Source organism: Poecilia mexicana, unplaced genomic scaffold (genome assembly GCF_051168715.1).
Source record: "Poecilia mexicana isolate PSO_F unplaced genomic scaffold, ASM5116871v1 scaffold_8, whole genome shotgun sequence".
In the NCBI taxonomy this organism is placed as follows: domain Eukaryota; kingdom Metazoa; phylum Chordata; class Actinopteri; order Cyprinodontiformes; family Poeciliidae; genus Poecilia; species Poecilia mexicana.
Window position 1 is genome coordinate 22532562 of NW_028263377.1, and position 26594 is coordinate 22559155.

Consider the following 26594-nt stretch of genomic DNA (forward strand, 5'->3'; position numbering starts at 1 on the left):
GGGGCGTGGCCAGCAGCAGCAGCAGCACCTAATTTAGGTTTAAAGTGACAAGAGGCCCTAAATGTCAATGTGTAAGATTCTCAGAGAAGAAACTTCTCTTCTCAGATTTTCTTCTCTCTGAGTTAGATTTAAACTCAGAGAGAAGAAAGTGTTATATTTCTTTTTCACTGTTTCCCTCAAGCCTGTTTGAGAAGCCAAGATTAGCCTGAAAAAAAACCCTTAAAAAAACTCCATGGACATTCTTCGTTAAACACAATGTCCTTTCCTGGAGGAGCCGGACCGTGTCGGCGTGTCTGAGTGGATTTTTTTAAACCACAAGGTGAGAGGTGACAGGAGAGGTGTTTATCCGGCTGAGGGAGGAGGGCGGGTGGAAAGGTCAGCTGCAGACTCGATTATCCGAGAAGGAACACGCAGCCCACACGGTCCAGAGCAGCCGAGTGGGATTCGGTCCAGACCCGCTCAGACCCCTTGTGTTTTGGGTAATCACAGGGTTTTGGTATTCCCAGCGCCAGGAGGGGCCATGTGGTCGAAACTAGCGTGCTGGAGCCTGTCCCTCTGCTGAAGCGCGATACTCCTCCTCTTCCTCATCCTCACTCACTCTCTCCCTGTGACATGTCGGCGTGTGTTTTGACTCGTCCAAACCAGAAACCGCTCCTTCTGAGGAATTTGGTTCGATTCTTCCCCTGCTGTTCTTTCATTTACCCTTTTGTCGCTTTGATTCGATTGCTCCTTCCGCTCGCACTTGTTCGCATCTCTCTGCATTCCTCTAAGAGAAAATAGCAGGCCTCACGTTCCATTGTTTAGACTGCCAGGCTTGAAGTACTCCAGATTTATGGAAGTCGAATTCGGAAATATGCAGACATTTATGTGTTCTCCAACACAAATCTGCAAACAAATCTTTTCCTGTATTTATCTTTTTCGTCAATGGAACTTAAAAGTAGAGGGGAAAGAAATTGTTCGGCGAAAGATTTCCACTGCATGAACTGTCATGTTGAGTGGGAGGAAGAGGAGGTTGAGGGGAGGAGGAGAGGAAGGAAGGAGGAAGAAAGAGGAGTGAAGGAATGGGAAGTACCTCAACGATGGAGAGTATATTTATAGAAGCTCCTGGTTGTTCCACTTCCTGTCTCAAGCCAGGCACTTCCTGTTGTTGTGTGGCGACACACAAACCTGCCACATATGTGTGTTTTAGCTGATGGCTTTAGCATTTATAGGAAGTAGAAAGTGGTTGTAAGGGTCATTGTCTTTCTAACAATAAAAAAATGGATAAAAAATTTCACATTACAAACAAAATAGTGGCATTAATGCTTAACTTCTGAAAACGCGGATAAACTAGATGAATCAACCATTACAAATCAGAGTTGATTTAGCATTCGCTTTGATTAAATATAAAATCTTAATCCTAGATTTGCATGAATAAAGTATTGTGGATTTTAATGTCTTTTTCTTTTTTTTAAACAAAGGGAAAACTTTCAATCAAGCATTTTAAAAAAGGGAGAAAATGCAAATTCTGGAGATAATAAAAATGTAATCGTAACACTAAGAATCCATCTGTAAAAATAGAAAATAAAATCTTGTAGATTTAGTGTCATTTAGTTGTGCAAGACAGATTTTTTCTGTTTTTGCATGTTTTTTTCTTCACAGTTAAATTTTCCTATCAAAAGACAAATTACTATATCAGATAAAAATAACCTGAGTAAACACAAAACTATGTTTTCAAGTAATTATTTTATTTAAGACCAGTATCGCTGGAAAAAATGCAGCTTCCTCATATTAATTCATAAATTACCTGTGATAAACCAGAAGCCAGAAATTAATTCAAAACTGTAAAAAGCACTGCATACATTTAACATGTCTGTAAATATGTTCTACCAGAACTCAGTTTTAGCTTCATCTGGTTCAAATACTGTAAAATTTCTCCTATGAGAATCCAATTATTAATCAATTAATCCAGAAATAATCAACAGATCAGCCTTACTGATGTCAAGCCGATATTTTTACATGGTTAAATAATCAGGTGTACACTAAAGGAATGCTATATTATTACATTTCAGGCAATACATTTTTTTATTTTATTGTTAAGAAATTTGAATTATTTGTTCATTTGCATATTTTAATGCATACTCTATAGAAAGGCTTACGTGATTAAATGAAAAATCGGCAGAATGTGCCACTTCTTATACAATTGTCAAAATAATCGATTGAATTACTAAAAGAAAGAATAGAAAACATTGAGAGTTCAAAGGCGAACGCAACTGATATTCATTTAAAAAAAAAAAAAACACACCCTGATCAAACCCAAAGTTTTTGATAAAATGTTTTGTGAACTTTGTGGAGGGTTAAAAAAAGAAAACCGTAACTGTCAGGTGTTTTGATGGTGGAGGACTTTCTACATGAAAACTCTCTGGTAGAAAATCCTGAATGTCCGGCTACATCTAAGCTCTAACACAATTGGATTATGCAGCGGGACAACTATCCAGAGCTCACGAGCCAATAACTGTGGAGTGGAGGAGGATGAGGAGCTGCAGATCGAATGCATCTTAATTTGGCTGCATGGAGCGAAGAACATACCTTTCCATATCAAGGCACATCAGTAATCATAGATGTTTGTGAAACGAGGTGCTACTTACTCACTGCTGATTTGTAGCTTGGTGGGATTTAAAAAGTTTAAAATATCCACCTTGTTCTTTTGATCTTGTGATGTCAGAGCCTGTAAGTTTGAAGCCGTTGAAAGTCGGTGTTGTCTTTAAATTACTTGGATGAAAGAAAATAAACTGTTTGCAGAGAGATGATACACGTTTAACTGTAATTGTAGCAGGTATTTTAGAAGAACATAGAAGAGTTTTTTATTTGTGTCCGCTTGTCTTTCAAAGCCATAATTGGCCGTGTTTATAGTTTTGTTATTAAAATGAAGAAATGACTAACAAAAAGTGCTTAATTTGCTCTATATGGTCACAGATGCAAAGCTCAATAAGGGATAAAGTTTGGATGTTCTCCTTGTACCCGGCATTGGTTCTGTCCAGGTATTTTCTCACCTGCAGTTTCTCATTTTGCATCGGCTTTCGGTGTGATTGTATGCATGCATAATTTTCTGTCATCATCCTGTGACGAACTGGAAACCAGATCAGGCTGTTAGCCGCATCTATGGGCTTCATGAACGTTCTCAGCGCTGTTAGTATTGGAAGAAAGAGCCAACATGAGTCAGTTTTCTTAAGAATATCCAGTAGAACTGAAATTATTTATTGTGACGAATCAATTATTGAAATAATTGTCAACTAATGTAGTGATTGATTAATCGTTAACTGGAAAAGATTCAAAAGATGTCCATTTGCTGAAAAAAAGCGTATTTAGAGCAGTAATTAGGCCAAATCTGTATAAAATATATACACATTTTACATTTATGATAAAAAACGTATCTTTTTCCATAAATATGTTTTAGGTAAAACTTCAAACATAATTTTAGCTTCACCTGCTTCAAATTCACAATTTCATTGCATTTTAAGCAATTAAATGTTTTTCTGATTTAAAAAAGGAATTTAATAGTTTTGTTTGTTTGTTTTTTTGCATATTTTAATGAATTTCTAATATTGTATAAGAGTGGTTAAATTAAAAATCTGTAGAATGTGGCATTTTTTTATCCAATTAGTTGATTAACTGTCAACATAATCAATAGAATAATCAATTAGAGTCGCTACTAAGCAGTCTTCAGGAATAATGTGTCCATTATTGAAAACATTTTGTCGTTTTGAGGTTTGTAATCTTGCAAAGGACCAGAAAAAATAAAAAAATGAACCAGTGAAGTTGAAACTGGACCCATTTATTGCTCCAGGATAGTATTATGTAGTAACTACATGCAACAGCTTCTCAAACTTTTGCTTTAATTTTTAAAGCAAAAGTTGCTGGAAATTTAAGTCGCAGCACAGCAGATCCGACCTTTGACCTCGGGTATACACATCCCCTCTGTCCCTGTTTGGTCAGGTGATTGTGTTTGACTGACAGATGTGGGTCTTCAGGGCAGCATGAGGGTGAGACTTCTCACATGTGGCTGTGAGCTGAGCTCACTCTGCTTATTTACTCAGCAGGAGGAATGAAATATTTGGAAAGTGGGTGGAAATCTTCCTTCAGTGGCCACTCCACACCTGGAAAAGTTTGGACCTGTTGTCCTCAATCCAATGTCAAAGCAATCTAAAAAGGAATCCCGGATTCCTCACATGGCTCTGTGCAGCCTGGATGGCTTCCTGATTGCGGCGCTCCTTCTAAATTATGTTTATGGTCTATTGTTCTCGGGTTGGTTGGCATGCGGGATTGACCGGAACATGAAACGCATTCAGGAGCTCATGTGGAAGCTGCTAATGTAAAATCCAGCAGCTGGGGGTTAATGTCACAGGGTGCAGAGTCACCTTGTGCTTCCTAGAGAAACCAGAAGATGTGTTGCATCTGGAAAACTGGAATGCTTGTGCTAATAATGGAAACAAATGTATGGAGGATTTACGTGTCGTTTCCTGTGTTTGATTTGACATTCGTGCTTTGATCTACTAATTACTGCAGTTTTTCCTCTGAACAAATCCAGGACTGTAGCTACGTTTCTCACAAATGTGCACAAAGCTTTAATATTTCACTAATACTGAAAGCATAAATGACAAATGCAATTAAAACCTGAATAAGTTTGTTCATGTGATAAGACACAGGTCAATTCTTGCTGGTCAAGAGGACTAAAAATAATACAAAAAAATGATAAAAGATAAATTAAAAATATTATATTGATAAAAAAAATCTTTTTCATACTTCAAATTTCACTGAAAGTGAAGTGTTATCTAAAATGCATTGTTTAGTAATGCCTCCCATTAAGTTTGCTTTATACATTTTAAAAGTTGATGTCTATTTTTGCACTTAAATAAAATCATACTTCAAACTTTAGACTGAAAATGACGTTCGAAACCTAATAAAACATTTTCTTATTTAAAAAAGGAACTTAATTGTTTATTGGCATTTTCACTTCATGGATTTTGTTGCTAGCTGAAGTAGCTGCTACAGGAGGGGGAAATTATTATTTAATCAATAGATGACTCTGTAATTGTTTGCAAATATTTTAGTAATTTTAATGTTGTAAATAACAGTACAAAATGTTGGTAAATAGCATTTTATTTTGCAATTAGGTAAATTCTGTCTTACTAATTTTGTAAGTTCTTCAGATACATTAAAAAAGTGAAATAAATAGCATTTTGCTCAATTTATTAGCATCTATGCTAATGAATAGCATATTAGCATCGTATAGTTTTTGTTCACCTGTTCCTGTTTGTGTGTTTACAGGCTAAGGGGCGGAGGGATGGTCACTCCTCAACAGGTGACAACCCTCGGCCGCCGATGGCGTCCCGGCCGGGAAGGGAGGGGGTCGGCGTGGGCTGGAAGGGTCCCCGGACGCTGGTCCTCCATAAGAACTCCCAGGGTTTTGGTTTCACGTTACGCCACTTCATCGTTTACCCTCCAGAGTCTGCTCTGCACACCAACCTCAGGGTGAGACCTGTTGCTAGCTTGGTGTCATTATTTAATACCGAAGCGTTTGAGATTTAAAGCAGATCCAGCTGTAGTCGAATAAAACAAACGCTGGAAGAACTAATTAGGCAAATTCCAGCAGCTGAAGGGCTTTGAATGGGAATATGATTAAATTAAGCTACTCAGATTTTCATCCTTCTTTCAATATGGAAGATCCCTCCAGATTTTACTCCTGTTTATTTCTGTTTTTTTCATTCTCTGTGAAGCTTTTCCTGTTTCTTTTTTTCTGGGCTGGGGGTGAGCCTTTGTGTGAACAAAGTGGTTATTTGGCTCTTTGAGGTGCGGGCACAAACGTCTCCAGATGTGAAATTGAGGGATGTGGAGGCTGGGGTGGGGTGAGCCAGCTGAAACAAGACGTCTATTATTTTTCCTCCACCCCACCAGCCACCAGCTGCAGAAAACAGGAGCCCAGACTCAATGGGTTCTGTTGTTGCAGCCTGGTACCACTCACTGTCTGTCAGGACGTACCAGGTTGGCCCGAGACAATGGGCCCACTGCTGGCCTTTGACCCTGGTTCTGTACTCCTGTTCCCTGCTTCAATGGACACCAAGGTCACATAGTGTTTTGGGGCAATCAGACTCACAGAGACGCCTTTTTCTTATTTGGAGAAATTGTTTGGCCATATCCCAAATTACCCACATAAAGTCCAGTTAGGCTCAGGATAAGTGTTACTCAGTTGGGCTCTAATGTCTTTCTAATACTATATGTTGTCAAGGGTCAAGATGCATTGGAAATGGGAAACTGGTGGTATTTTAAACTACAGTTTTTGATCTACATCATTTCTAAATAAAGGCACAAAAAAGAATACAGCTTTAGAGCATAGTTACACTCTTCACATCAAAAACAATCTCCTGAATGAAGCAGTCTGAATATCCTTCATGCTAATATCTTAACATTTAATCAGTAGAAACAAGTTTGTTCTTATAAATGAAGGATTTTCTTCCACAGAGATAAAAGACCATTGTTTTTGAGTTTATTTTTATTGCAAATGAAGAACATGCCTTAAAGATATAAAAGCTCAGGTTTTTGTTGTTTAAATTTTGACAAAACTAGCATCTTGTTTGCACTTAAAGAACAAACATATTTAATTCAGCATTAATTCAAAATGCTTAAAATATATTTTTTAGATCAGAATATATCCCTTCAACCAGCGACTTAGATAAACTACTCTGCACATTTCTTACATCCAGGCTGAAGAAGTTGTGTTCATCCATTCATTCTCTTCAGTTTGTCCAAGATCGGGTTGCAAATCCAGACTTCCCTCTTCACCTGTCAAGAACTTACACATAAAAAATATCCAGAGAACAATGTCCCTTTGTCTTTTAATGACGAGCCTTTCTGTAAAACCTGCAATAAATTATTTAATAGGAACAGACCCCTTATTTGCAGGTATGTAAAATTTTCAGCCCAGCAGCAGCTCTTTAAGAGCACCACATGCACTCTAAGACACCTCTTGCTGTTTCCAGTTTGGTTTCGGATGAGGTCAAATTGGGACTGGTCCATCCGTGCGTGTCCCCGGCTCCCAGTTCTATTCTGGGTTCGGCTGCTGTCCTTTCTCTGTCTCTAAACCCCCCTGCATTGTCTCCCGAGCCTGGAATGAGCCCACTCAGCGCAGCATAAAGCCAGGCAGCAGTCAGCCCACCGTGTTTCCAACTCCAAACTGCCCACTCAGCTCAGTAAAGTGTGTGTGTGTGTGTGATCTGATCTACCTATCTTATCTCCACTCTGTGTGTGTGTTTGCTGCAGTGCATGATGTCACGGTTACCTCCAGTCTGTCAAACCTGAAAGTCGATTTCTGCATATGATCGGGCTTCAACAGCTCATTAAAAACAAGCGCGTTCTTCCCAGGAGGTTTGATTTCAGCTGTCAGGAAACTCATGTTTAATTAATACCAGCTATGACGATATGACGTTCTCTTCCAGTGTTACAAATGTAGAACATGTCAGGAAATGTTTCAGCTGCATAGGGGTGAGTAGTTTTCCTGCGTGATGTAAGCCTTGAATCACCACTTGGTAAAGTTCCTGCTCATGACGACTGCAACAGCAGCAGCGCTACACAGGATCCTGCTAATGTTCGCCAATATTTCTCATGTTGTGCTGCCAGTTTCCTTTCTTGACATTTGTTTTCTGTCTCCTCCTGTCGTCTGTAGGATGAGGAGAACGGCAACGGGAAGGGTGAGTTGTTTCCCCGTCATTCGGACATCAGTTAAACGCAGCACAGTCAAACAGAGATGATGCAATGAGGTGGGACTCCTTCAGTCTCCTCACAGACCTCTGGTTTTCTGGTTTTTCTGCGCCACCTGCAGGATTGTATGCAACACTGCACCTGCACTTGTTGACCATAGACTGCAGATATATTCAGATTTTTTTTAAATTACAAAAACTACAGTTTTTTGTAATCATAAATTTATAAATTTATTTACATAATTAAAAATAATTTTTCATAAAAAATGCTAAGTGTATTTATTTGTTTAAAAATGCACCAGTATTATTGTGTGTTTTGTTATTTTTTTAATATATATATTGCCTGTTTTGTGTTTAAATATATATGGTTGTTTAATGCTCAGTTGTAACAAATTTACTTTTACGTTTGACTCTAATATTTTTTCCAACTACTCCTGTTCATTTGAAACTTTTGTTCATATCAAGATGTGACATGTTTATTTAAAACTGTAAATAAATGAAATAATAAATTAATTAATCACTTTTATTAATATTATTTAGATAGATATATATTCTGAAAATATGTCCATTTATTTTAGAAATAAAGCGGTTTTGCCTTATCATGGTGAATCTTAAATTTCATCTTCATGTCAGGATTTAAAATTAAAACTGTCAGTTCTTTGGGCTTCCAACTGAATTATTAATATTTACATAGCACACCCCAGCTTTTAAGTCGCTTTGTGAAAAACAAACAAGGAAATGTACTACACCGACTTAAATGAAAACAGTTCAGTCTGTAATAACATGCAGCAGGTCAGCTGACTTGTGCTGGATTTATCTTGTGTGTTATATTTGCATAGATGGATGGGAACAGATACTTCATCAGAACACGGAAACTTTCCAAAGGGATTTTTTTTTCTAGCTGTAAGCTCCCCACATGTCATTTCCAACAGGTTCCCTAAATGAATGAAATCCTCAGGAAAACATGTCACCGTTTACTGTTTAACAAGTGCAGCCCCTAATCTTGAGTTTTATTCGCGATGCAGGGTTTCAGAAAGAGCGACTGGAGCCGATGGACACCATATTTGTGAAGAATGTGAGAGAAAAGGGTCCGGCCCACAAGGCGGGTTTGTGCACAGGTAAAAGGGACAAGCCTCCACATTTAGTCTTGAAATGTGTTGACGTGTGCAGTTTACCGTAATGTTGCATCCGAACTGTGAAGAAGTTAGACGAAAGCTTGATGAAAACAAGATTTATTTTAACTGATGCAATGAAAATGACAGAGCTGTTAAAGTTTTTTCTTGCTGCCTCAGCAGAGTAGCAGTCCCATCTGTGCACGTTTCCAGTCACATGCTATTTACTCAAACTTATGCAAACACACACACACACACACACAATAAAACACTGTATGCATTTGCACAAACTCCTCTTCAATTTTTCCCCAGTTGCTGACCTGATTTCCAGCTTCTGCTGATGAAACTGCAGATTAATTTATTTTTATTGATTTGCTTTTTTAGTGGCATTTAAAAAGAGGAACATGTTAACATTGTATATGTGTTTACACCTCTCTGTCCTCTGAGTCTAAGTAAAGATCATCAGCTGAATGTTTTGCCTGCATGAATCTGTTTCTGTTGAAGTTAAACACAGAAATACAACATTTTTTCTTTCACCTTCACATTTCCTGTTTTGATCCGTGCCTCGACCTCACAGGGAAATTAGTTCCTGCACAGCGTCGCCTGTTTTTCCTGTCTTTCCCACCTGCTCTGAAGTTTTACAGACTAGGACCTTGCTGCCTAACCTGCTGGTTGTGACACGACGGCATGTTGTCTTTTTCTGCAGGGGATCGTTTGGTGAAGGTAAATGGAGAGAGCGTTCTTGGAAAGACTTACTCGCAGGTGATCGCTCTCATCCAGAACAGGTAAGATCACCTGAGATCACAAAAATGTCTCACTTCTCGTCACTTATGCATTTTGGATGCATACATATGATGCTGTAAAAAATGATGTAAAAATGTGATGCATTGCTAATCTAAGAAATTGTTTTGTTAGAGACGATGTGTTTAACTTAAGACCAAATTATAAAATTGGACCCTCATTCAGCAGTTTATTTTTCACACTAAAATCTACCCAAAGCAACTTGAGGAAGGCAGCTTAGTCACACAATTAGCAAAATTTTAACTTGTGTACCCCAGTGAAATAAAGTGAAGATCTTGTATCTTAACTATATAAAGTATATTTCGTTGATTTTCCCCGTTTTTGTCGTTCACAGCGAGAGTGTGTTGGAGCTCTCCATCATGCCAAAAGATGAAGATGTGCTTCAGCTGGTAAGTATGATTTTTGCACCACCACTCCTGGTGAAAATTTGTGAAAGTCTTTTTTGCTGTACCATACTCCAAGTTACTTTAAATGGATTTTTAGTTTGGGAAGAGATCCAGTGTTTAAAGTGATTGTCTTCATTGTGATTGGCATCCTGAGCAGTTCTTACATAATGGATACAACTAATCAAGGGGAAATTCTAATTATTTCCTGTTTCCCATGCATGCAGGGTTTGCTGAACACAACTGGGATTTCTCTGTTCATATGAGATTAACGGTGCATTTCCACCAGTCCTGTTTAGTTCAGTTTAATCCAGCTCAAGTATGTTTAAATATTAAGTTTGTTTGGGGAGGTGTGAACCAAAAAACTCTTAGTTCAGTTGAAGTGAACTCCGGTGTGGTTTGAAAGCGTATTTGAATGCCAAATGGACCTGAGATCGCTCTGAAAGCACAAAGTGGTCTATAGTGCATTGCATTCTGGGTAAATACAACCAAAACAAACATGAGAGTTTTCCTGGTCTTTTACCAAAGACAAAAGAGAAATCTTACAACCACTAAAATCTGACAGTGCCGTATTTTTGTTTATGTTTTGCAAAGAAAGAGGTTGCGCTCGTGTCGTCTTTGTGTTGTTTCCTTCGATGGTTCTCAGTGCAGCTCCACCACAGGCGAGGGGGTGAACAGGTCTTTCAATTAGTTTGAATCGTTTGACACAGTGTAGTGTGAAAATGTAACAAATGTTGCAGTTTTGCTCCCCAATCGAACCAAGTCTACTGGACTATCAGGAGTGGTGACACCCGAAGACTGTGAAGTGAAAGCAGCTCATGCTGACTGTAAAGTACGGTGGAGGATCTGTGATGCTGTGCTGCTGATATTTGGTTTCTCTACCAAATATCTACCTTGTTATGGGACATCAACTTGTTGAAATACCGGGACATTTTATGGCTGAGTGGCGCTTATATTGTTCAGAGTAATAATGGCAGTAGGAGTACTGTCCTAATGTCTTTATACACGTTTTCTTCTTCCTTTATAGATGAAATAATTTGAAGGCCTTTTACGCTTCTTTGAATGCTGTAAGATTTTCTAACCACAAAGCCAGAAAGAAGCTTAATATACTTCCATGCTTCCTATTTTAGGTCAGTGTTGTAACGTTGTTTGGGTGCTTATCTTCAAAGTCGGTTCATCGGCTCACTGCTGAAGAATGCTGCGAGTGACTCACAAGGCTCTGCTCTGTTTTCCAATTACATCGTCCATTAAAGTCTGCCTGTGTATCAACTGTCGAGGTCTAGAACAAAACCGCTCCTTTGCGCTCATTTACACACACCCAAGAAATGCAGCAACACATTTTTGTCGCTCCACAGGTTGTTCCGTTCTCGTTTGCATGATCCGACATGCATCGGCTGTTGCCCCTCCCACCGACCTGCAGCAACGTTTCGACACACTGAGCCACATTTGAGCAACGTCTCTTAGAAACACTTCATATGCTTCCCCAGAGAATAGCGCCAACAGTGAGATCTTGACCTAAAAAAAAGCATTTAGCCTCTCTTTTACATTTTAAACCCACTCCTCTGACCTCACATTCCTCCTCTCGCTGGTGTATCTCCTGCATTCCTGTCATGACATCACTGGAGCTGCGCCTCCTTCCGCACTCCCACAGGGTGGAGTAAGTCCGAGAACCAGAGGGGTGAGGAGGGGGAATCTAGACGGATTTCAGTGAGGAGAAAACAAGCCGATCATCAGACAGGAAGCCGTCAAGGAAAAGAAGCAAAAAGGATTTTATTAATAAGGATTTGGTGAAATATGACGGACACCTTTTTAAGCAGCAGGAGTGTCTTGTAAGGATTGTCGGTGTGTTTTTTTCCCACCGTCTGTGGTTTGGGTTTTGACTTTCTGTTAAACTGTCTTATAATTTTTAGGATGATGTTGAAGAGCACAATGTGATCAAGTTTTTGGGGAGTGGAAAACATTTCTGCGTAAATTACTAAAGAGTTGCCTTTTAAGCTTGAAGCTCAGAGAAAATGCTGTATGTACGAGTCAGTGCAGCAAACTGCTGTGTGGTGTGTTTTCTTCCTTTTCCTCTGGGGATCGGGTGCATTTCTTTAGTGGATATGTGTTTGTCTTGAGAGATGATAAAACTTCTAAACAAAATAAAGAGTATGTTGAAGCAGTCTACTGTCTTCAAGCATAAAGTGTCTGAAATTTGAAATTTGGAGCAGTTTTTTTGCTTGATGACTCAGAGCTTATGGTTTTAGTCATCAAGCCGAAACACTTATTCATCCACTCATGCTTTTTTTCTCCTCCAGGCATACTCACAAGATGCTTACTTGACCGGGAACGAACCCTTTGCCGGGGGAGCCGAGAACCTCCCGCCACCGCCTCCCCTCTGTTACCCACGCACCAGGACTGCCCCCCATCCTGGAGCCCCGCTTTGCTCCCCCATGGGCCAGAACCAGCTGGATAACTGGAGTTGCTGGGCAGGGTCTTCAAGCCCTTCGTCGCCCTTAGATAACAGATCCGGCGTGGCCAGCCCAGCCAGCTGGCAGGAGGGCCGGGCAGGTGAGCCAGGTGGAGGGGGTCACAGCAGTCCAGCGCACCGCACAGAGGAAATCCAGTACGGTATGACCAGCCAGCAACCTCAGGGTCAGACCAGGAGGCGCTCCTACTCTTCGTCTTCCTCATCTGGAGGTCTTCTATCCAGCCCCCTGCAAGTCCACTACCCCAACCACCAGAGTGCCGGGTCCCAAGCACAGCCTCGCAAGTCCAGCACAGCCTGGACCAGTCCGCCGATGGCTCCAGTCCGCACCAGCCGCAGCGATCGCTGCCAGCAGGCTCTCTCCGACTGGTACTACAGCCAGCAACCCGAGCGCTCGGGACGCAGCATGCAAACCCGCCACCGCAGCTACTCTCAAGACCGGCTCAGCGAGCACAGAAGGCAGCAGCAGAGGGCAGGTGGCTGGCCACACAGCGCCTCGCAGGATACCCTCTTCCTACTGCAGCAGTCAGGGCAAGGACCTCAGGGTGAGCCCTATTGGTCCGCCGGAGACTGGGAGGCAGGACACGACAGGGGCCGCTCTGACTACACCCGGACTCGCTCTGAAAATCTGCTGGCCCAGTACGATCGCCATGGTCGCTCGTTGGAGATGTTGGACCGAGCATCAGCTGGACTGGTTCCGTCTCGGTCTGAGAGGCAGCCGTGGCCCCAACAGGCTTCACAGCCACCCCACAGGACTGACGCCTACCCAAGACCAAGGTGCCACACCGTCGTGGCGCAAGCTCCTTCAGTGCCTCGACCGTCACAGTCTAAACACCACCCCCAAAGCCACAACCAGACCCACTCCCAGGCTCAGCAGCCCGTTCTCCAGAGCAGGCGGCTTCCTACAGGGCAGAGCATGGACGAGCAGCAGGTGGGATATCGCAGCTACAGCCCATCTTTTTACCGCAAGACAGGCCGCATCCTGCAGCAAGCTCAGTCTTTCAGGGACCCGTCGTACTCTGGCCCCCATTTGAACTGGAACCCAGCCCCCAAAAGCGGTCCCCCAGAGGGATCGTCAGCACCTCTCATTGCCTCTGCCTCTACACCCCTCGTTTCGGTCTCTCCAGAATCCCAGGACAGGGCATACAGGCCGACAAACCACGAGAGGGAACGAGGGGCAGTGGAGGGGCAGGCAGAGATAGCGGAGCAAACACCGGAAGTGGTGTTGAGGCAGAAACCCCCTACTGGGCGGAGAAACGCCAACAGACACCCTCACTACGGCATGACTATGGACGAACTAGAACCCTCATTGTTTTCTCCAGATCCCAAAGACACAAATGTTCACTCTGGCTCTACTGAAGATGTGGCCCCTCGCAAAGCAAATGGCAACCTTGCTCCCCTTTCTTTAGATGACGACTCCCTGGCCTCCATCCCATTCATAGGTGAGTTCATCTCTGCTCTTTTTTCTTTTTATACACATAACCCAGTGTTTGCTCAGAAGCTGCCATGCTGTATGTGTTTGTAAGTTTGTGTTTGGTTACGGATGCCAACAATTAATCAAACTTTCAATCAGTGGTTTGCTAGATTAAAATTAGTTCCATCCGATTAACGAATAACGTCCACTTAGACCTTCTTTTAGTGTTATAGTTTGGCCTCCATCCAGCAGAGGGCCCTGCTGGTGATCCTTAAGCCAAGCCATGTTTGACAGTATCAGGTGTTACAAAATGTTTTAATTCAGCATATTATGAAAAATTGATATAGGTGGAAAAACTCAGGTTTTTAAGAAAATGGCTACTTATGAATTAATCATTACTTGATTGATGAGATCAATTGACTTTAGATTAACTCATTAATTGATAGCTTGCATCCTTCGTTTTTGTATCTTTTAAAATCCCGCTGTTTTCCAAATTGGATCGACCTGGATTTCCTTGATCTTGTTTGGTTGTGGCTGGACGCACGCTGCAGGTTAGGCTGCTGTCATGCCCAAGCTTGTGTTTTCTTTGGTAAAGAGTGAGAGTAAAGCCGCCCTGCAGGCTTCGAGTTGGTTTCTATCGCTTGGCACGAACAGCAGCCATTAACTCTTAACGCAAATTAATTTGCGGTAGCAGAAACGAGGCTTGCCTCTGTCGCTTCCATCAGGGCATGAGTCAAACAGGTGCAGAACAGATTCAGATCGACTGACTACGTGTTGTGATGGTAGATATTTGTGCCAGGCTGCGCTCTGCCTTAGAGAGTCAGTATCTTGAGGGAATCCATTGAACATGTGACTGCATTCTTGCCTCGCAGCTTCACCTGATTTAAATGAAACCGAGCAGCAAGAGCTGCAAGCCGGGACTTGTTTAATAGCCATAAACTGAAACTAGGCTAGTTTCTCCCCAAAGACGAGACATTTTCTCTTCTCTCCTTCTGCCTTCATCTCCTGATCTGGACGCTGATATGATCTGGGACTGTTTGGGATCTTGCTTCTTTTTCATACACTGCCGGGTTTCTTGTTGTTTTAAAGATAGTGAGCACAAAGACTCGGCTGTGCCTGAGGGAAAATATGCTTTCGTGACATTTTTTTTTTTATCAAGATTCTGAAACTTAGATTAAATATTTTAGACATGTTTTGTGACAAATTGAATCTTCACTGTGTGGTGTTTGTTACTCTTCTTGGGGAGGCACTTCCACTTATATCCTGCTTTCAATGCTGCCTTTGTGCTGCTCTGGTATATGATGGGTCGGCTCTATGGGGCGCCTTCCATATGACCGTAGACTGGACTCCTTACAGCCGCCTCCACAACCATAAAACCTTTCAAAATGACTCCATTTTGTCTTCCAGCAGCTTAATCTCCCCGAAGAACATTAATCTGATTACTTTCAATGACTGAGCAAAATACTTGTCATGAAACTATTGGTGCCCACATTAAACCCTCAAAATAAGACAATTTTAATTTATGCTGGGGATTTTTCATGAGTAATCTGTCAATTTAATTTCCTTGGGGAATAAATATGGTGTTACACAAAGACCTGGTTACTGTTTACTAGGCTGGATAAGGATTCCAGCTGTTTCCTTCTTTTAAGGGAACAATAGCTGCTTGTTAAAGAAACCCAACAAAAAGTCTCCAACAACCAGTAGATAATATCTACGTGCTAACTATTTTTATAAGCCTTTTATGAGGAGTTTGTTCATCTTTATTAGGACTATTAGGAACCATGTGCTTTTTTGTCAAATGAGACTAAGATTGAACTTTACAAACTCTTAAACAATGTTAGATGTTAGAAAGCACCTCAAAGCTACTATTCAGTACGGTGGAGGACTTGTGATGCTGTGGGCTTGATGGAGTTTGTCTAAATACGAGGACATGAAAACGGGTCCTTATGGGTTCTTTTAGGAGGTTACTGATCAAAAATATGCTGGCAAATCAATGCAAAACCTTTTTTGATCAAATAATAAAAGATTATCTGTTCTAGGTGCCAGTAATTTTGTAATAACAATTAATTTAATCGTGGATTATTTTTCTCCTCTTACTTAATGTGCTCAGATTAAATTGATTTTTTTCCTAAAATGTTTAGTTGTGATTATGTCGCTGTGATATATAACTTAGTTTTAAGAATTTTCACTCATCCTTACCTGAAGTTATTCAGTTTGGTGGGAAATTGTATCTTACACCTTTTTTGGGGGGTATTGTTAATTTTTGGGACTTTCAAGCAAAATATTCCAGTTTTTTCCTAAACCTTTTCCAGATTTTTGTTTTAAAAACCTCAATAAGAAGGCTCTCACTCTCTTGTCTCTTGTGGATTCCGTATATTACGGTAAAAGTTGTGATTGCACACATATAACCTATTATATCGCATTGCATCTCATAGCGTTTCCTTTCCCTTCACCCCTGATCGATTGTTGTTGCCCCCGACACATGTTGTGGGATGTAGTGTGGAGATAAAACATGCTGTGGGACAGGATTTTGCTTCCCTCTGCCGGCCTGCCGCTGTCTCTCTGTGGTCGGCTTTCTAATGACCGGCTTTGTTAAACCCACAGACTGACTATTTCTGGATTTGGCAGATTCCTCATCCCAGACTGGGAATGTTTTCCGTCTCATTCTGCACTCTCAATCTGCTCAGGAAGGAATGTGCTATAGACAAAGGAAAGTAATTAGAATTACTGCTACGACTATTTTATTTCAAGTTGTGAAATTAAATAGTTGGAGTGATACTAAAGGAATCCACGTGAGATGTCTGCATAGTGTGCTTGTGGTGGTGCTGCTCTCTGCTGTCTCCGCTCTGCACAGCTTTAAAACGCTGCTGATCTTATGCAAATATCAGGCTAGGATCCGTCCTTTCTACCTCTGAGGAAGTGGAAACGTATGTGTGTGTGCATGTGTGTGTTAAGGTTTCATATCCCTCTAAGCGAGCGGAGACTCTGAAATATTTGAACCTATTCGACATGATTTATACCTTATTTTGCTGAGGAAAGAATCTTCCTTCATATGGTGACAGAGAAAAGAAAATATTTATATATATCCGCCCTCAAAAACTGCATTTCTTCCTTGACTTTTAACCTCGTTTGCCTGTATGGTGTAATATCCCACAATGCCGTAGACTTTTATAAAGAACTGAAACCTGCAGCCATTAGGTCCTTTCACCTACCTGCCTCTGCTAGCTCCTGAGTAGCTTTCCCTATGGCAGCAGACGACACAGGTACTGTTTTATCTCTTAGATATTTGCATATTTCACTCCATCTGTGTGGGAGTTTTCCCTCTGTGTTCAGGTTAAAGGTATGTTTAGACACTCTGGAGAGGCTGAGGCAGGTTTTACTTTGTGAAAGTCTTTCTATAGCTTGGGAAACGGCTTCAGTTACTGGTTTCATGTCTGTCTGTAGTCCAGAGTGATATGGCTGAAAAACACATTACGTCCATATCGGTAATTATTCATTAGTCTTTTGTTTTAAATATCTGAAGTATGTTCACTACAGTTTCCTCTGGAGATGTTCTTGTTTTCTCCTTTCACTCCTCGCTGTTTTTGCTTGTTTTTAAGCAGTTATGAGGCACAGTGGCAAAATCTTAAACTGCTGCTGCACAAGTTACTCAGCAAGTTGCTGCTTGGCAACCAAAGCAAGTGAGTGAGTTGCTAGGTAACCAAAGAGTGAGTGAGTGAGTTAGTTAGATTCCACCAGCCTTGCTTAGCTAACCGTGAGAGGTTGAGCGGCAAAAAAAGTCTTTCCTCTGCCTACATCCCCCAGAATGCCGTGCGGTTCTGGATTGGAGTTCAGTGAAATGATTGAATGTTTTATCAGACGTATTTTCTGCTGTTGTTGATTTATTGCCCAGTCCTAGTCTGATGTAAAGATGTCCAAAACGGTTTTGCCTTCACACTTATTGCTGTGGAAATTGAGACTGTAAAATTATTTTCTTGTTCAGCGTCTTGACTTACTGGGCTTCTCGTGGTCCTCTTAAAACCTATCCTCACCTTTCCCAATCTAACCCCTGCATTTCTGGTTTTTTTCCTCTTTGACTCTTTTCTCTAACACCTAATCCTGTCCCTTTATCCTTGTCCAACCTCTCTTTCAAACCTCCATCTTTGCCTCCCTCCTTTCCCTCCCTGCCTCCCACAGACGAGCCAACCAGCCCGGGCGCTGATTTGCGTGCCCGCCACGTGCCGGCCTCCTCTGTCGTGTCCAGCGGCATGAGTTCAGCGCCCCCCGTGGGCACCAGCCCCGCGTCCCCCACCTTCACCTTCCCCTTCAATAGGCTCTTCTCACACGACTGCAGTGAGTGGGACTCCTCCTCGTCCCCCTTGTCGCTCTAGTCTTTGCCAAAGCATGAAGCAGGAAATTAGATTTTTAGTCGTGGCTTCTGATTCCAGCGATGGATTTCCAAAGCATGTGTGAGATTTTACGTTCAGATGTAGGGTTTTGTTTTTAGTCTCCTATTGCTTTCTACGCTGCTTTAATTTCTCTTTTCAAGTTTTTTTGAGGATTATTTACTTTACTATTTAAGAAAAAGTAAGAATACTTGGCAGTTAATTACCTCATAATTAATATTGTAATACCTCATAATTTATCATGATAAATTTCTTCTCACGATAATAATTTTGATTTATTGTTGTGACGATAAATTCCAATTAATGATATTTAAACCCCTCAAAAATGTCCGCATTGGTAGTTTTACTATTTTCTCCACTGTTTATTCGATGAAAGTGTCAGTAAATACCAATAAATTTGTAGAACAACAAAATATTACGATAAACCTTTTCCATATAACCCACCTCTACGTAACTAATTAGCTGTCCATAAAGTGATGATTATTTACTTTATAATATAAGAAAAAGTACGAATATTTGGCAGTTAGGGCAATTAATTACCTCATAATTAGCAGTGGGCTTTAATTGTATCGTTTATCGTGATAAATTTCTTGTCATGATAAGAATTTCTATTTATCGTTATCACGATAAATTCCGATTAACGACGTTTAAAACCTCCAAAAAATATTCTTATTGTCAGGATTGTTAGTTGTACTATTTTCTCCACTGTTTGTTTAAAGAGATTATCAACAAATAATGAATTAATAGCTAAATTCACAGGTTAAAGGTTTTATTAGAAATAGTTTTGAATCTCATGTTCAGAGCTTAAGAAAAGATAAAAAGTCTTTGACAAGATGAAGTTTTTAGCAGTGCTAGAAAATCTTTGCATGTGTAATTTGTGTTTTGACGGTAGTATTCCAGCTCTGCATGCTGCCAGACAAACCTACATGTCCGATCTAGATCAATCCAGGTTGCATGGTGCTGTTCTTTAGCTGAATTTCACAAATGCATGCCGGTTTGTGTTGACAGTGCATGCCAGTGGTGCAGAAGAAGTCCAGGGAAAGCCTTAAATCTAACCCACTGTTCTAGTTCACGTCCCCAGCCGATCTCCTCCACGTCACTCCCCGTTTTCAAACCCTCAACCTCCCACATCACCGTCCCCCGTCTCCTAATCCAGTGCCGTCTTTTTTTTTTTCGGGTGATCGGCATTACATCAACATTCTGTCTCTCTTTCTCTCTGTCTTTTTATTTCTCCTTTCTTCATCTCCATCTCTCCACTGATTCACCCTTGCGCCGAGCAGGCAGTATTAAATCCAGTCGCCGTTCCTCCTATGTTCTAGCCATCACCACGGAGCGATCCAAGTCATGCGATGAAGGACTCAACACGTTCAGGGAGGAACGGGCCTCGTAAGTATAGGGAGGTGGGAAGAATAAGGACAACTTCATACAAATGTATTTGTTTTTTTTATTTAACCTTGTCTTTGTTGTTTTTTTATTGGCTTTACAGAAGGCTTCCAAAAAGAGTGAAGAGTTTCTTCGGAGATGGGGTGAGTTCTCTATATTTACATTTATTATTTTGTAGTTGCAAGAGGTCTATGTGATTGGCATCTGCTCATTTTTATTTTTCCATTTGTGTTAAAATCACTCTTTAAAAAAAAAAAAGCAGATGCTATTAACAATTATTCTGATAATTCTTAAATCTATCCATTGTTCTTACAATTAATCAGACTTTTAAAAGATAATTTGTGTTTAAAAAACTGAAATTATCGACATTTTTCTCATTATTTTGTTTGTTTGTTATCAATGTAACTGTCAGGATTTTTTTTTTTTTACTTTTTTTTCTTATTTTATTATGTCTTTATTATAGCAAAATACTTGCGTTACTTTCATATTATTAATATCAACTTTCCATATTTTGATATTTTAAAAATCAAATAACCTGCTTAGGATTCCACTTATTCTTAAAAAAGAAAAAGAAAAACAGAGAAAATTTCCCAAATACAAAAAAAAAATTGAAACTGATAAAAACAAAATACATACAATAAAGAGCTTCAGGACAGAAGTTTCTGAGGATTACAAAAACCCATTTTATCAAGTTGCTAGATACGTTTCAACACACCATAAAATGAGAATAAAATCTTGATGTTCTGTCTGCGTTTCAGTCTCTGGACATCCTTGCGACAGCGGATGAGGTTCGCTCCAAGCGCCACTCCACCTCCGAACTGGGAAACATCAATTACAGCAACATACGGCGGGAAGGATGGCTGCAATTCAAGCAAATCCTCACCGAGAAGGGAAAGGTGGGCAGCAGAGTTGGGATTATTTTTGGGAAGGCCGTCGCAGGAATCACTCATGTCACATCCTCTCCGAATCGCAGAAAGTCGGCAGCGGGATTCGGCCGTGGAAGAGGGTGTACTCTGTCCTTCAGTCCCAGTCGCTGTTCCTCTACAAAGACAAGCGGGAGGCGGTGCTCCGCGGCGCCTCGATCGAAGGCGGGGCCGAGGACGAGCAGCCAATCAGCATCCGGGGCTGCCTGGTGGACATCGCGTACAGCGAGACCAAGCGCAAGCACGCCCTGCGGCTGACCACCCAGGACTTCTGCGAGTACCTGCTGCAGGCGGAGGACAGGGAGGACATGCTGGAGTGGATAAAGGTCATCAGAGAGAGCAACAAGATGGACAGCGAGGTCAGAGGGCACGCCGCTGTCAGATTTACATCTGCTCTGTCCTTTATTTGTTCTGACTTATGGGAAATATCGCCCGCTCATGTTTGTTTTCTGCAGGAGCTCGGATCCTCCAGACAGGCTCTCATCAATAAGAAGCTCAATGATTACAGAAAACAAAGGTGAGTCATCTGAGAACAGTTTCTGCTCTGGAGTTGAAGCTGAGAGACAGACAGTGTTGCCAAATTGGAGTACTTGTGAAAATGCTTGGCTGGAATAAACAGCTTTGGGTGTGTTGTTAAAATTTGCATTGCTTTTCACAACATTTCGCAGATTTTTAGAAAGTTTCAGAGGAAAGATCTTTCTAAATAGTTGTCACTGCAGAAAAGCACAAAACTTTTAATAAAATGCCGTGCTGCTGCATTTATCTCATTAATTTATTTTGAAATCTCTAGTGTCTGACATAATCAGTGATTAGTCATTGGTTAGTCAAGTTTCACTATGAAGTAAAACAGAAACTGCAGTGAAAAATCATGATTTAAAAGGACATATCGCCACAAAAAACTCAAGTTTCATCATGTTCAAAGAGTCGCATCCTTTTGGTTTTGTTCAGAATGTCATAAATGTGGTGTCTATCAGCAGATATACATCTTCATAAGTTTGTGTTTTGTGTCTCTGTCTCCCTCTTAAGTCCAACATCAAGTAAGCCAGATTCGTCTCCCCGGATGCACCGCATGATGCCTCCGTTCCTGCTCAATAAGACGGAAAACACAGCCGGAGCGCCGCGCTCCCCAAAACAGGACGGCAAAGGTCAGTCTGGCAGAAACAGGAAGTGGCGCTGCAGCTACATCCAATGGATTCGAGAAGATTTTATTCTTCAGTGCTGAATTTTCCTCAGCTTACTTCCTCATTTTCATTATAGCTACTGGCCAGTTTTCAGTCAATAAATCTTTAATATTCATGAAACATTATTAGCTCCACTGGCAGATTATTTCATATATAACATGGGAAAAAGGTATTGTTTTGCTAGTTCTTTTTCAAATCAATTTTCAGGAATTATTTACTTAAAGCAAGTTCCTACTTCTTGTTAAAAGGTTGTTTGTAAGTTAGTTTTGTCTTATTTCAAGTGTACTAAGATATTTGCGCAAGAAACTAGGCTAAAAAATTCTTGCAGTGCAACATCTCCGCCTTTTTTTTTTTTTTTTGAATTACACATTATATCTTACAATAGCAAAGCTGGGTTCACGTTCCAAAAATAAAAGTAAACATTTTCATTGAAAATGCAGTGATTAAAGCCCTATGTTCAACACTATAACATGAAATTTCTGCTGCAAGAAAAACACTGAATGCATCAAATGCAAGCAAATTTAATTAGTAAATCTCCAGTAATATTATTATGTTAATTTGTTTCCATTCTATCTGTCTCTCTGCTAATCTGGCTCTGCTCCTAATAAACATTTTGGATTCTGTATGAGACCAAACACACGTTTATCACTTTACTCCAGGGGATGTTTCACACGAGTTTGCCAAGCAAAAATTAAATCAATCGAACCTAAAGTTGACTGAAATCGATGAAAAAAATTCAAAAAGTCAGAAAAACTATTGATCAAGACTTCTTTAAAAGATAGCAAGAAAGTCTGGCTTCTTAGATGAAAAATGTCAAGAAATTTGGTTTGTTTTAAAAACTTTGCACCATACTTTATGAGCTTCTAATCGGTTAATCTTAAAACAATGTGTCCAGACGAGAGCAGCCCTCCGAAGTCTCCCTGGGGAATCAACATCATGAAGAAGTCAAAGAAAGCCGGACCCAAAGCGTTTGGTGTGAGACTGGAGGAATGTCAGCCTGGCATCAACAACAAGGTGAGCCGCTCGTAACTCATTCTGTGTCTAAATGCAGTTTATTTTCCCCTTTTCGTACCTCAGACTGCATTCTGTTTGTTTTGCGCCTTCCCTCTCAGTTTGTCCCGATGATCATTGAGTTCTGCTGTGGTTTGGTGGAGGAGATGGGCCTGGAATACACCGGGATCTACCGGGTTCCCGGGAACAACGCCATAGTCTCGCTGCTTCAGGAACAGCTCAATAAGGGCGTGGACATCAACCCTGCAGAAGAGGTGAGGAAACAGATGCAGACAGAGGATTAAGCTTCAACATGGAGAAGCTGGAAAATTCATTGTATTTTCCAGGTCTGTAGAAATATGTAAAAAATATGGAGAAGATATTTTCAGACTTAATTATGTATCCTGTTGTCTAGACGTTGTGTCCTTCCTTCCCTCTTTCCCTTTCCTCCTTCTGTACTTCTATCCTTGTGCCTCACCTCTTTTCTTTCGTTCTTTAATCTGCCCGTCCTTTATTTCTTGTGTCCTACCTCCCTTCATCCTTGCATTTTATTTTCCTTATTAATTCATTTGTTGTATCCTTTCTGCCTTTCCTTCATTGTGTCCCTCATTTCCTCCTTCAGTTTCTTTGTTTTGTTCTTCCTTTGCTTATTCTGTCTCCTTCCTTTCTTTCTTTTTTCCCTTTTTATATATTTTTCTCCTTTCCTTGTTTCTTTTCTTTTTTATTCTTTCTTTCTTCCTATATATTGACCTTTTTTCTTTATTTTTTCTTTCTGTCCTTCTTTTGTCTTTGTGAATTCCTTCCTCCATTTCTTCATTGTGTCCTTCCTTCTTTCCTTTATCGAATTTTTTTTCTCTTTCCTTGTTTCTTTCCTTTTTCTTTCTTTCTGTGTTGTCTTTTCTTTCTAGTTTGCTTTTTTCATTCTTTCTTTCCCTCCTTATTTTGCATCCTTGTGATTTCCTTCCTCCATTTCTTCCTTATAACCTTCCTTGCTTCCTCCCCTGTAGCTTTACTTTTCCCCTTCTTTTCTTGTTTTTCCTTATTTCCCTTTGCTCTTCCTCCCTCCAGTTTCTGTTTTTTCCAGGTTCCATATTTAAAGTCTTCTAACTATAGAAATATCTGTGATAAATGTCAAGTAAACTTTAGTATTTTACATTTGGAAAAAAATGTGGAAAACCTGGAGTCTGTTCAGTTTTAAATTTATCCAAGTAAAATGTGCAGAAATCCTGAATGAACGAGAAACTTGAATCTCAGGGTCAGAAGATGAAATACTTTGATGTTTGTTGTGTGTTGTTGTCTTTAGAAGTGGCAGGACCTCAACGTTGTTAGTAGTTTACTCAAGTCCTTCTTCAGGAAGCTTCCAGAGCCTCTCTTTACCAACGGTGAGTCCACACATGTTCCAACAAGCCTGCATGGATGCCATTCTTGCAAATGTTATCAGATCATCCAACTCACTTGCTTTAATCTGTCCAACGTCTAAACAGACAAGTACAACGACTTCATTGATGCCAATCGGATGGAAAACCCATCGGAGCGACTGAAGACCATGAAGAAACTGGTTCGTCTTCGCTTTTAATCTCCCAGGAATTTCAGGGAAGTTTACCGACCTGGCTGGTTCAACGGGTTCCCGTGTTTGTTGTTTTGTTGCAGATCCGAGATCTTCCAGATCATTATTATCACACTCTGAAATTCCTGATCAGCCACTTGAAGACGGTTGCAGACCACGCCGACAAAAACAAGGTGTGTCGAAAGCCGTTTTGAAATCATCACGCGCGCCATTTCAGAGGCCTTTGTGCTCAAATGTTGTTGTTTTTCTTTTTTCCCGCCTCCTGGTGCGTTCAGATGGAGCCTCGTAACTTGGCTCTGGTGTTTGGGCCTACGTTGGTTCGAACCTCTGAGGACAACATGAAAGACATGGTCACCCACATGCCCGACCGCTACAAGATCGTTGAGACGCTCGTCCAACATGTGAGAGAAACACACACAAGTTAAAACTGCACTATGTAACTTTTAGAAAATATGTTTTTTTCCATGTCATCAAGTTGTGACCATGTAATAAGAGAGGAAATCTGTGGAAAAAAATTGAGCTCTTCCACCTCCCTCCATTGTTTTTGTTGTGGTTTGCAAAAATGCATTGGTTCCAGCGACCAATAAGATCCTAGAGATGTCAATCAACCTCCTGTATGAGGCGCTTAATGTACTGATGGAGGAAAAACAACTCACCGTTACAGAAAATCAATTTATCTGCCGTCATCTGTGGCCATGCTAACTAGCCTTAGCATTGCTGGAAGGGTATGATGTGGTGAACCAGCTGTAGCTTAGAAAAGAGAAAGGAAGACGGTGATTGACAGCGCTAAGACCCGCCTCCTGGCTCTGATTGGAGGATTTCTTTTTCACAAATTATCTGTCTTACTTTATACAGTCACAACATAATGATAATTTTAACAAATATGTAAAAAGCATATATTTTTATAAAACTACTACACCTTTAAGGCTTGTACGTTTGTAATACTGAACGTTTTTTTCTCTGTTGCTGTTTTAGTGCATCTGGTTTTTCACAGACGAGCTCGACAAGGATGAGAAGGTAGGTTTTCCAGTTGTGGCATTCATATCTACAGAGTGCTGTGTGCAAAAGGCTACAATGTTTATTAAATGTAAAATGCCTTCCCTAAATGTTCAGTTTTCCTATAATAAATGCAATTTCCATTTAGGTCTTGTTTAATTTATAAGTTTCAGAGCTTTTGTTGATCTGCAAGGGGTAACATTGGTATTAAAGTGGTAGGGAAACAAAACTGGTTAATTACCAATAAAAATACAAATATAAAACATTAAAAGTACTTATATTAAAATAGTCAAAACAAAGACTGGAGTTCCTTGCAAATGTATTGAAACCTTTTAACATTTCCACATTGTCATGTTAGAACGACACACTTTAATAGATTTCATTTGAATTTTATGTTATAGATCAACACAAAGTAGTACATTCCTGTAAAGTGGAGGAAAAAATTGCTTTTTTTTTTTCAAAACTAAATGTTCACATTTTTCTCCCTCTGTGAATCTCCTCTTTTTTCCATTACAGCTGCAGATCTCTCATGTCTCTAACATCTACTTCTACTAGTTGCTGCTCATTCTTCTTAAAAATCTGCAGCAATTTTCAAGTTTTGCCACCATTTTGCAACTAGATTTAAGTCTGAACTTGTTTCCTCTGAACCAAGATTGGTTCAGAGGAAACAAGTTCAGACGCTGCCTTTGCTGAGTCTTTACAATCGTTGCTCTGCTGGAAGGTGAATCTTCGTCTCTGTCTTAAGTCTTTTGCCGCCTTTTTTCTTTTTTTTTTCTCTAGCAAAAATCTAGTTTTCCATCATCTCTGCATTCAACAGATTCTCCCACATGAGTGGTGGATCTCTGCACTTCCTCCAGAGTTACCACAAGCCTCTGGTTAAAGCTCTCATGTTAGTTTAGGTCAACATTTTTGCTTTACTTCAGTTTTACTTCACCAAAAATCTCCTAAGCTCCAGGTTAGAAGACACCCGACTCCAACTTTTAGAGCAGTCATAAGCACAAAGGTTCATGTAGATTTTACCACCTGTGCAGTAAATAATTACACGGGGAGGACAAGTTCAGCGGTATATCAGTTTAGTCTGATTGTTTTTATCTGTAATTTCTAAATTAACTTGAGATTAGATGAGGTTGTGTTGATTATCAGAGCAGTGACACCTTTTCTGTAACTGATTAAAAGGAGAATTGCATCATCTAAATATAAACAATAAAAGAGAAACTAAACTGTTAAACACCACTTTTTTATTTTAAGCTGGGACTGTG

The 26594-nt window shown here is 40.4% G+C and overlaps 1 protein-coding gene across 6 annotated transcripts in view; it reads left to right on the plus strand.

Moving 5' to 3' along the window:
- Positions 1-26594, plus strand: part of arhgap23a (Rho GTPase activating protein 23a) — an 81575-nt gene that overhangs the window by 45523 nt on the left and 9458 nt on the right. For 3 of the 6 annotated variants that reach the window (XM_088007706.1, XM_088007705.1, XM_015004790.2), the window contains exons 2-21: positions 5308-5511; positions 7700-7724; positions 8759-8851; positions 9552-9630; positions 9981-10035; positions 12327-13938; positions 18087-18242; positions 19615-19681; positions 19782-19821; positions 20437-20574; positions 20652-20960; positions 21057-21118; positions 21628-21746; positions 22678-22796; positions 22895-23047; positions 24076-24154; positions 24257-24330; positions 24423-24512; positions 24615-24740; positions 25315-25356. In XM_088007706.1, the coding sequence (XP_087863832.1) occupies positions 5308-5511; positions 7700-7724; positions 8759-8851; positions 9552-9630; positions 9981-10035; positions 12327-13938; positions 18087-18242; positions 19615-19681; positions 19782-19821; positions 20437-20574; positions 20652-20960; positions 21057-21118; positions 21628-21746; positions 22678-22796; positions 22895-23047; positions 24076-24154; positions 24257-24330; positions 24423-24512; positions 24615-24740; positions 25315-25356 (3642 nt within the window). Of the gene's footprint in view, positions 1-5307; positions 5512-7699; positions 7725-8758; positions 8852-9551; positions 9631-9980; positions 10036-11362; positions 11872-12326; positions 13939-18086; positions 18243-19575; positions 19682-19781; positions 19822-20436; positions 20575-20651; positions 20961-21056; positions 21119-21627; positions 21747-22677; positions 22797-22894; positions 23048-24075; positions 24155-24256; positions 24331-24422; positions 24513-24614; positions 24741-25314; positions 25357-26594 lie in introns of those variants that run through there. The other 3 variants (XM_015004792.2, XM_015004796.2, XM_088007707.1) reach the window with 3 other exon arrangements.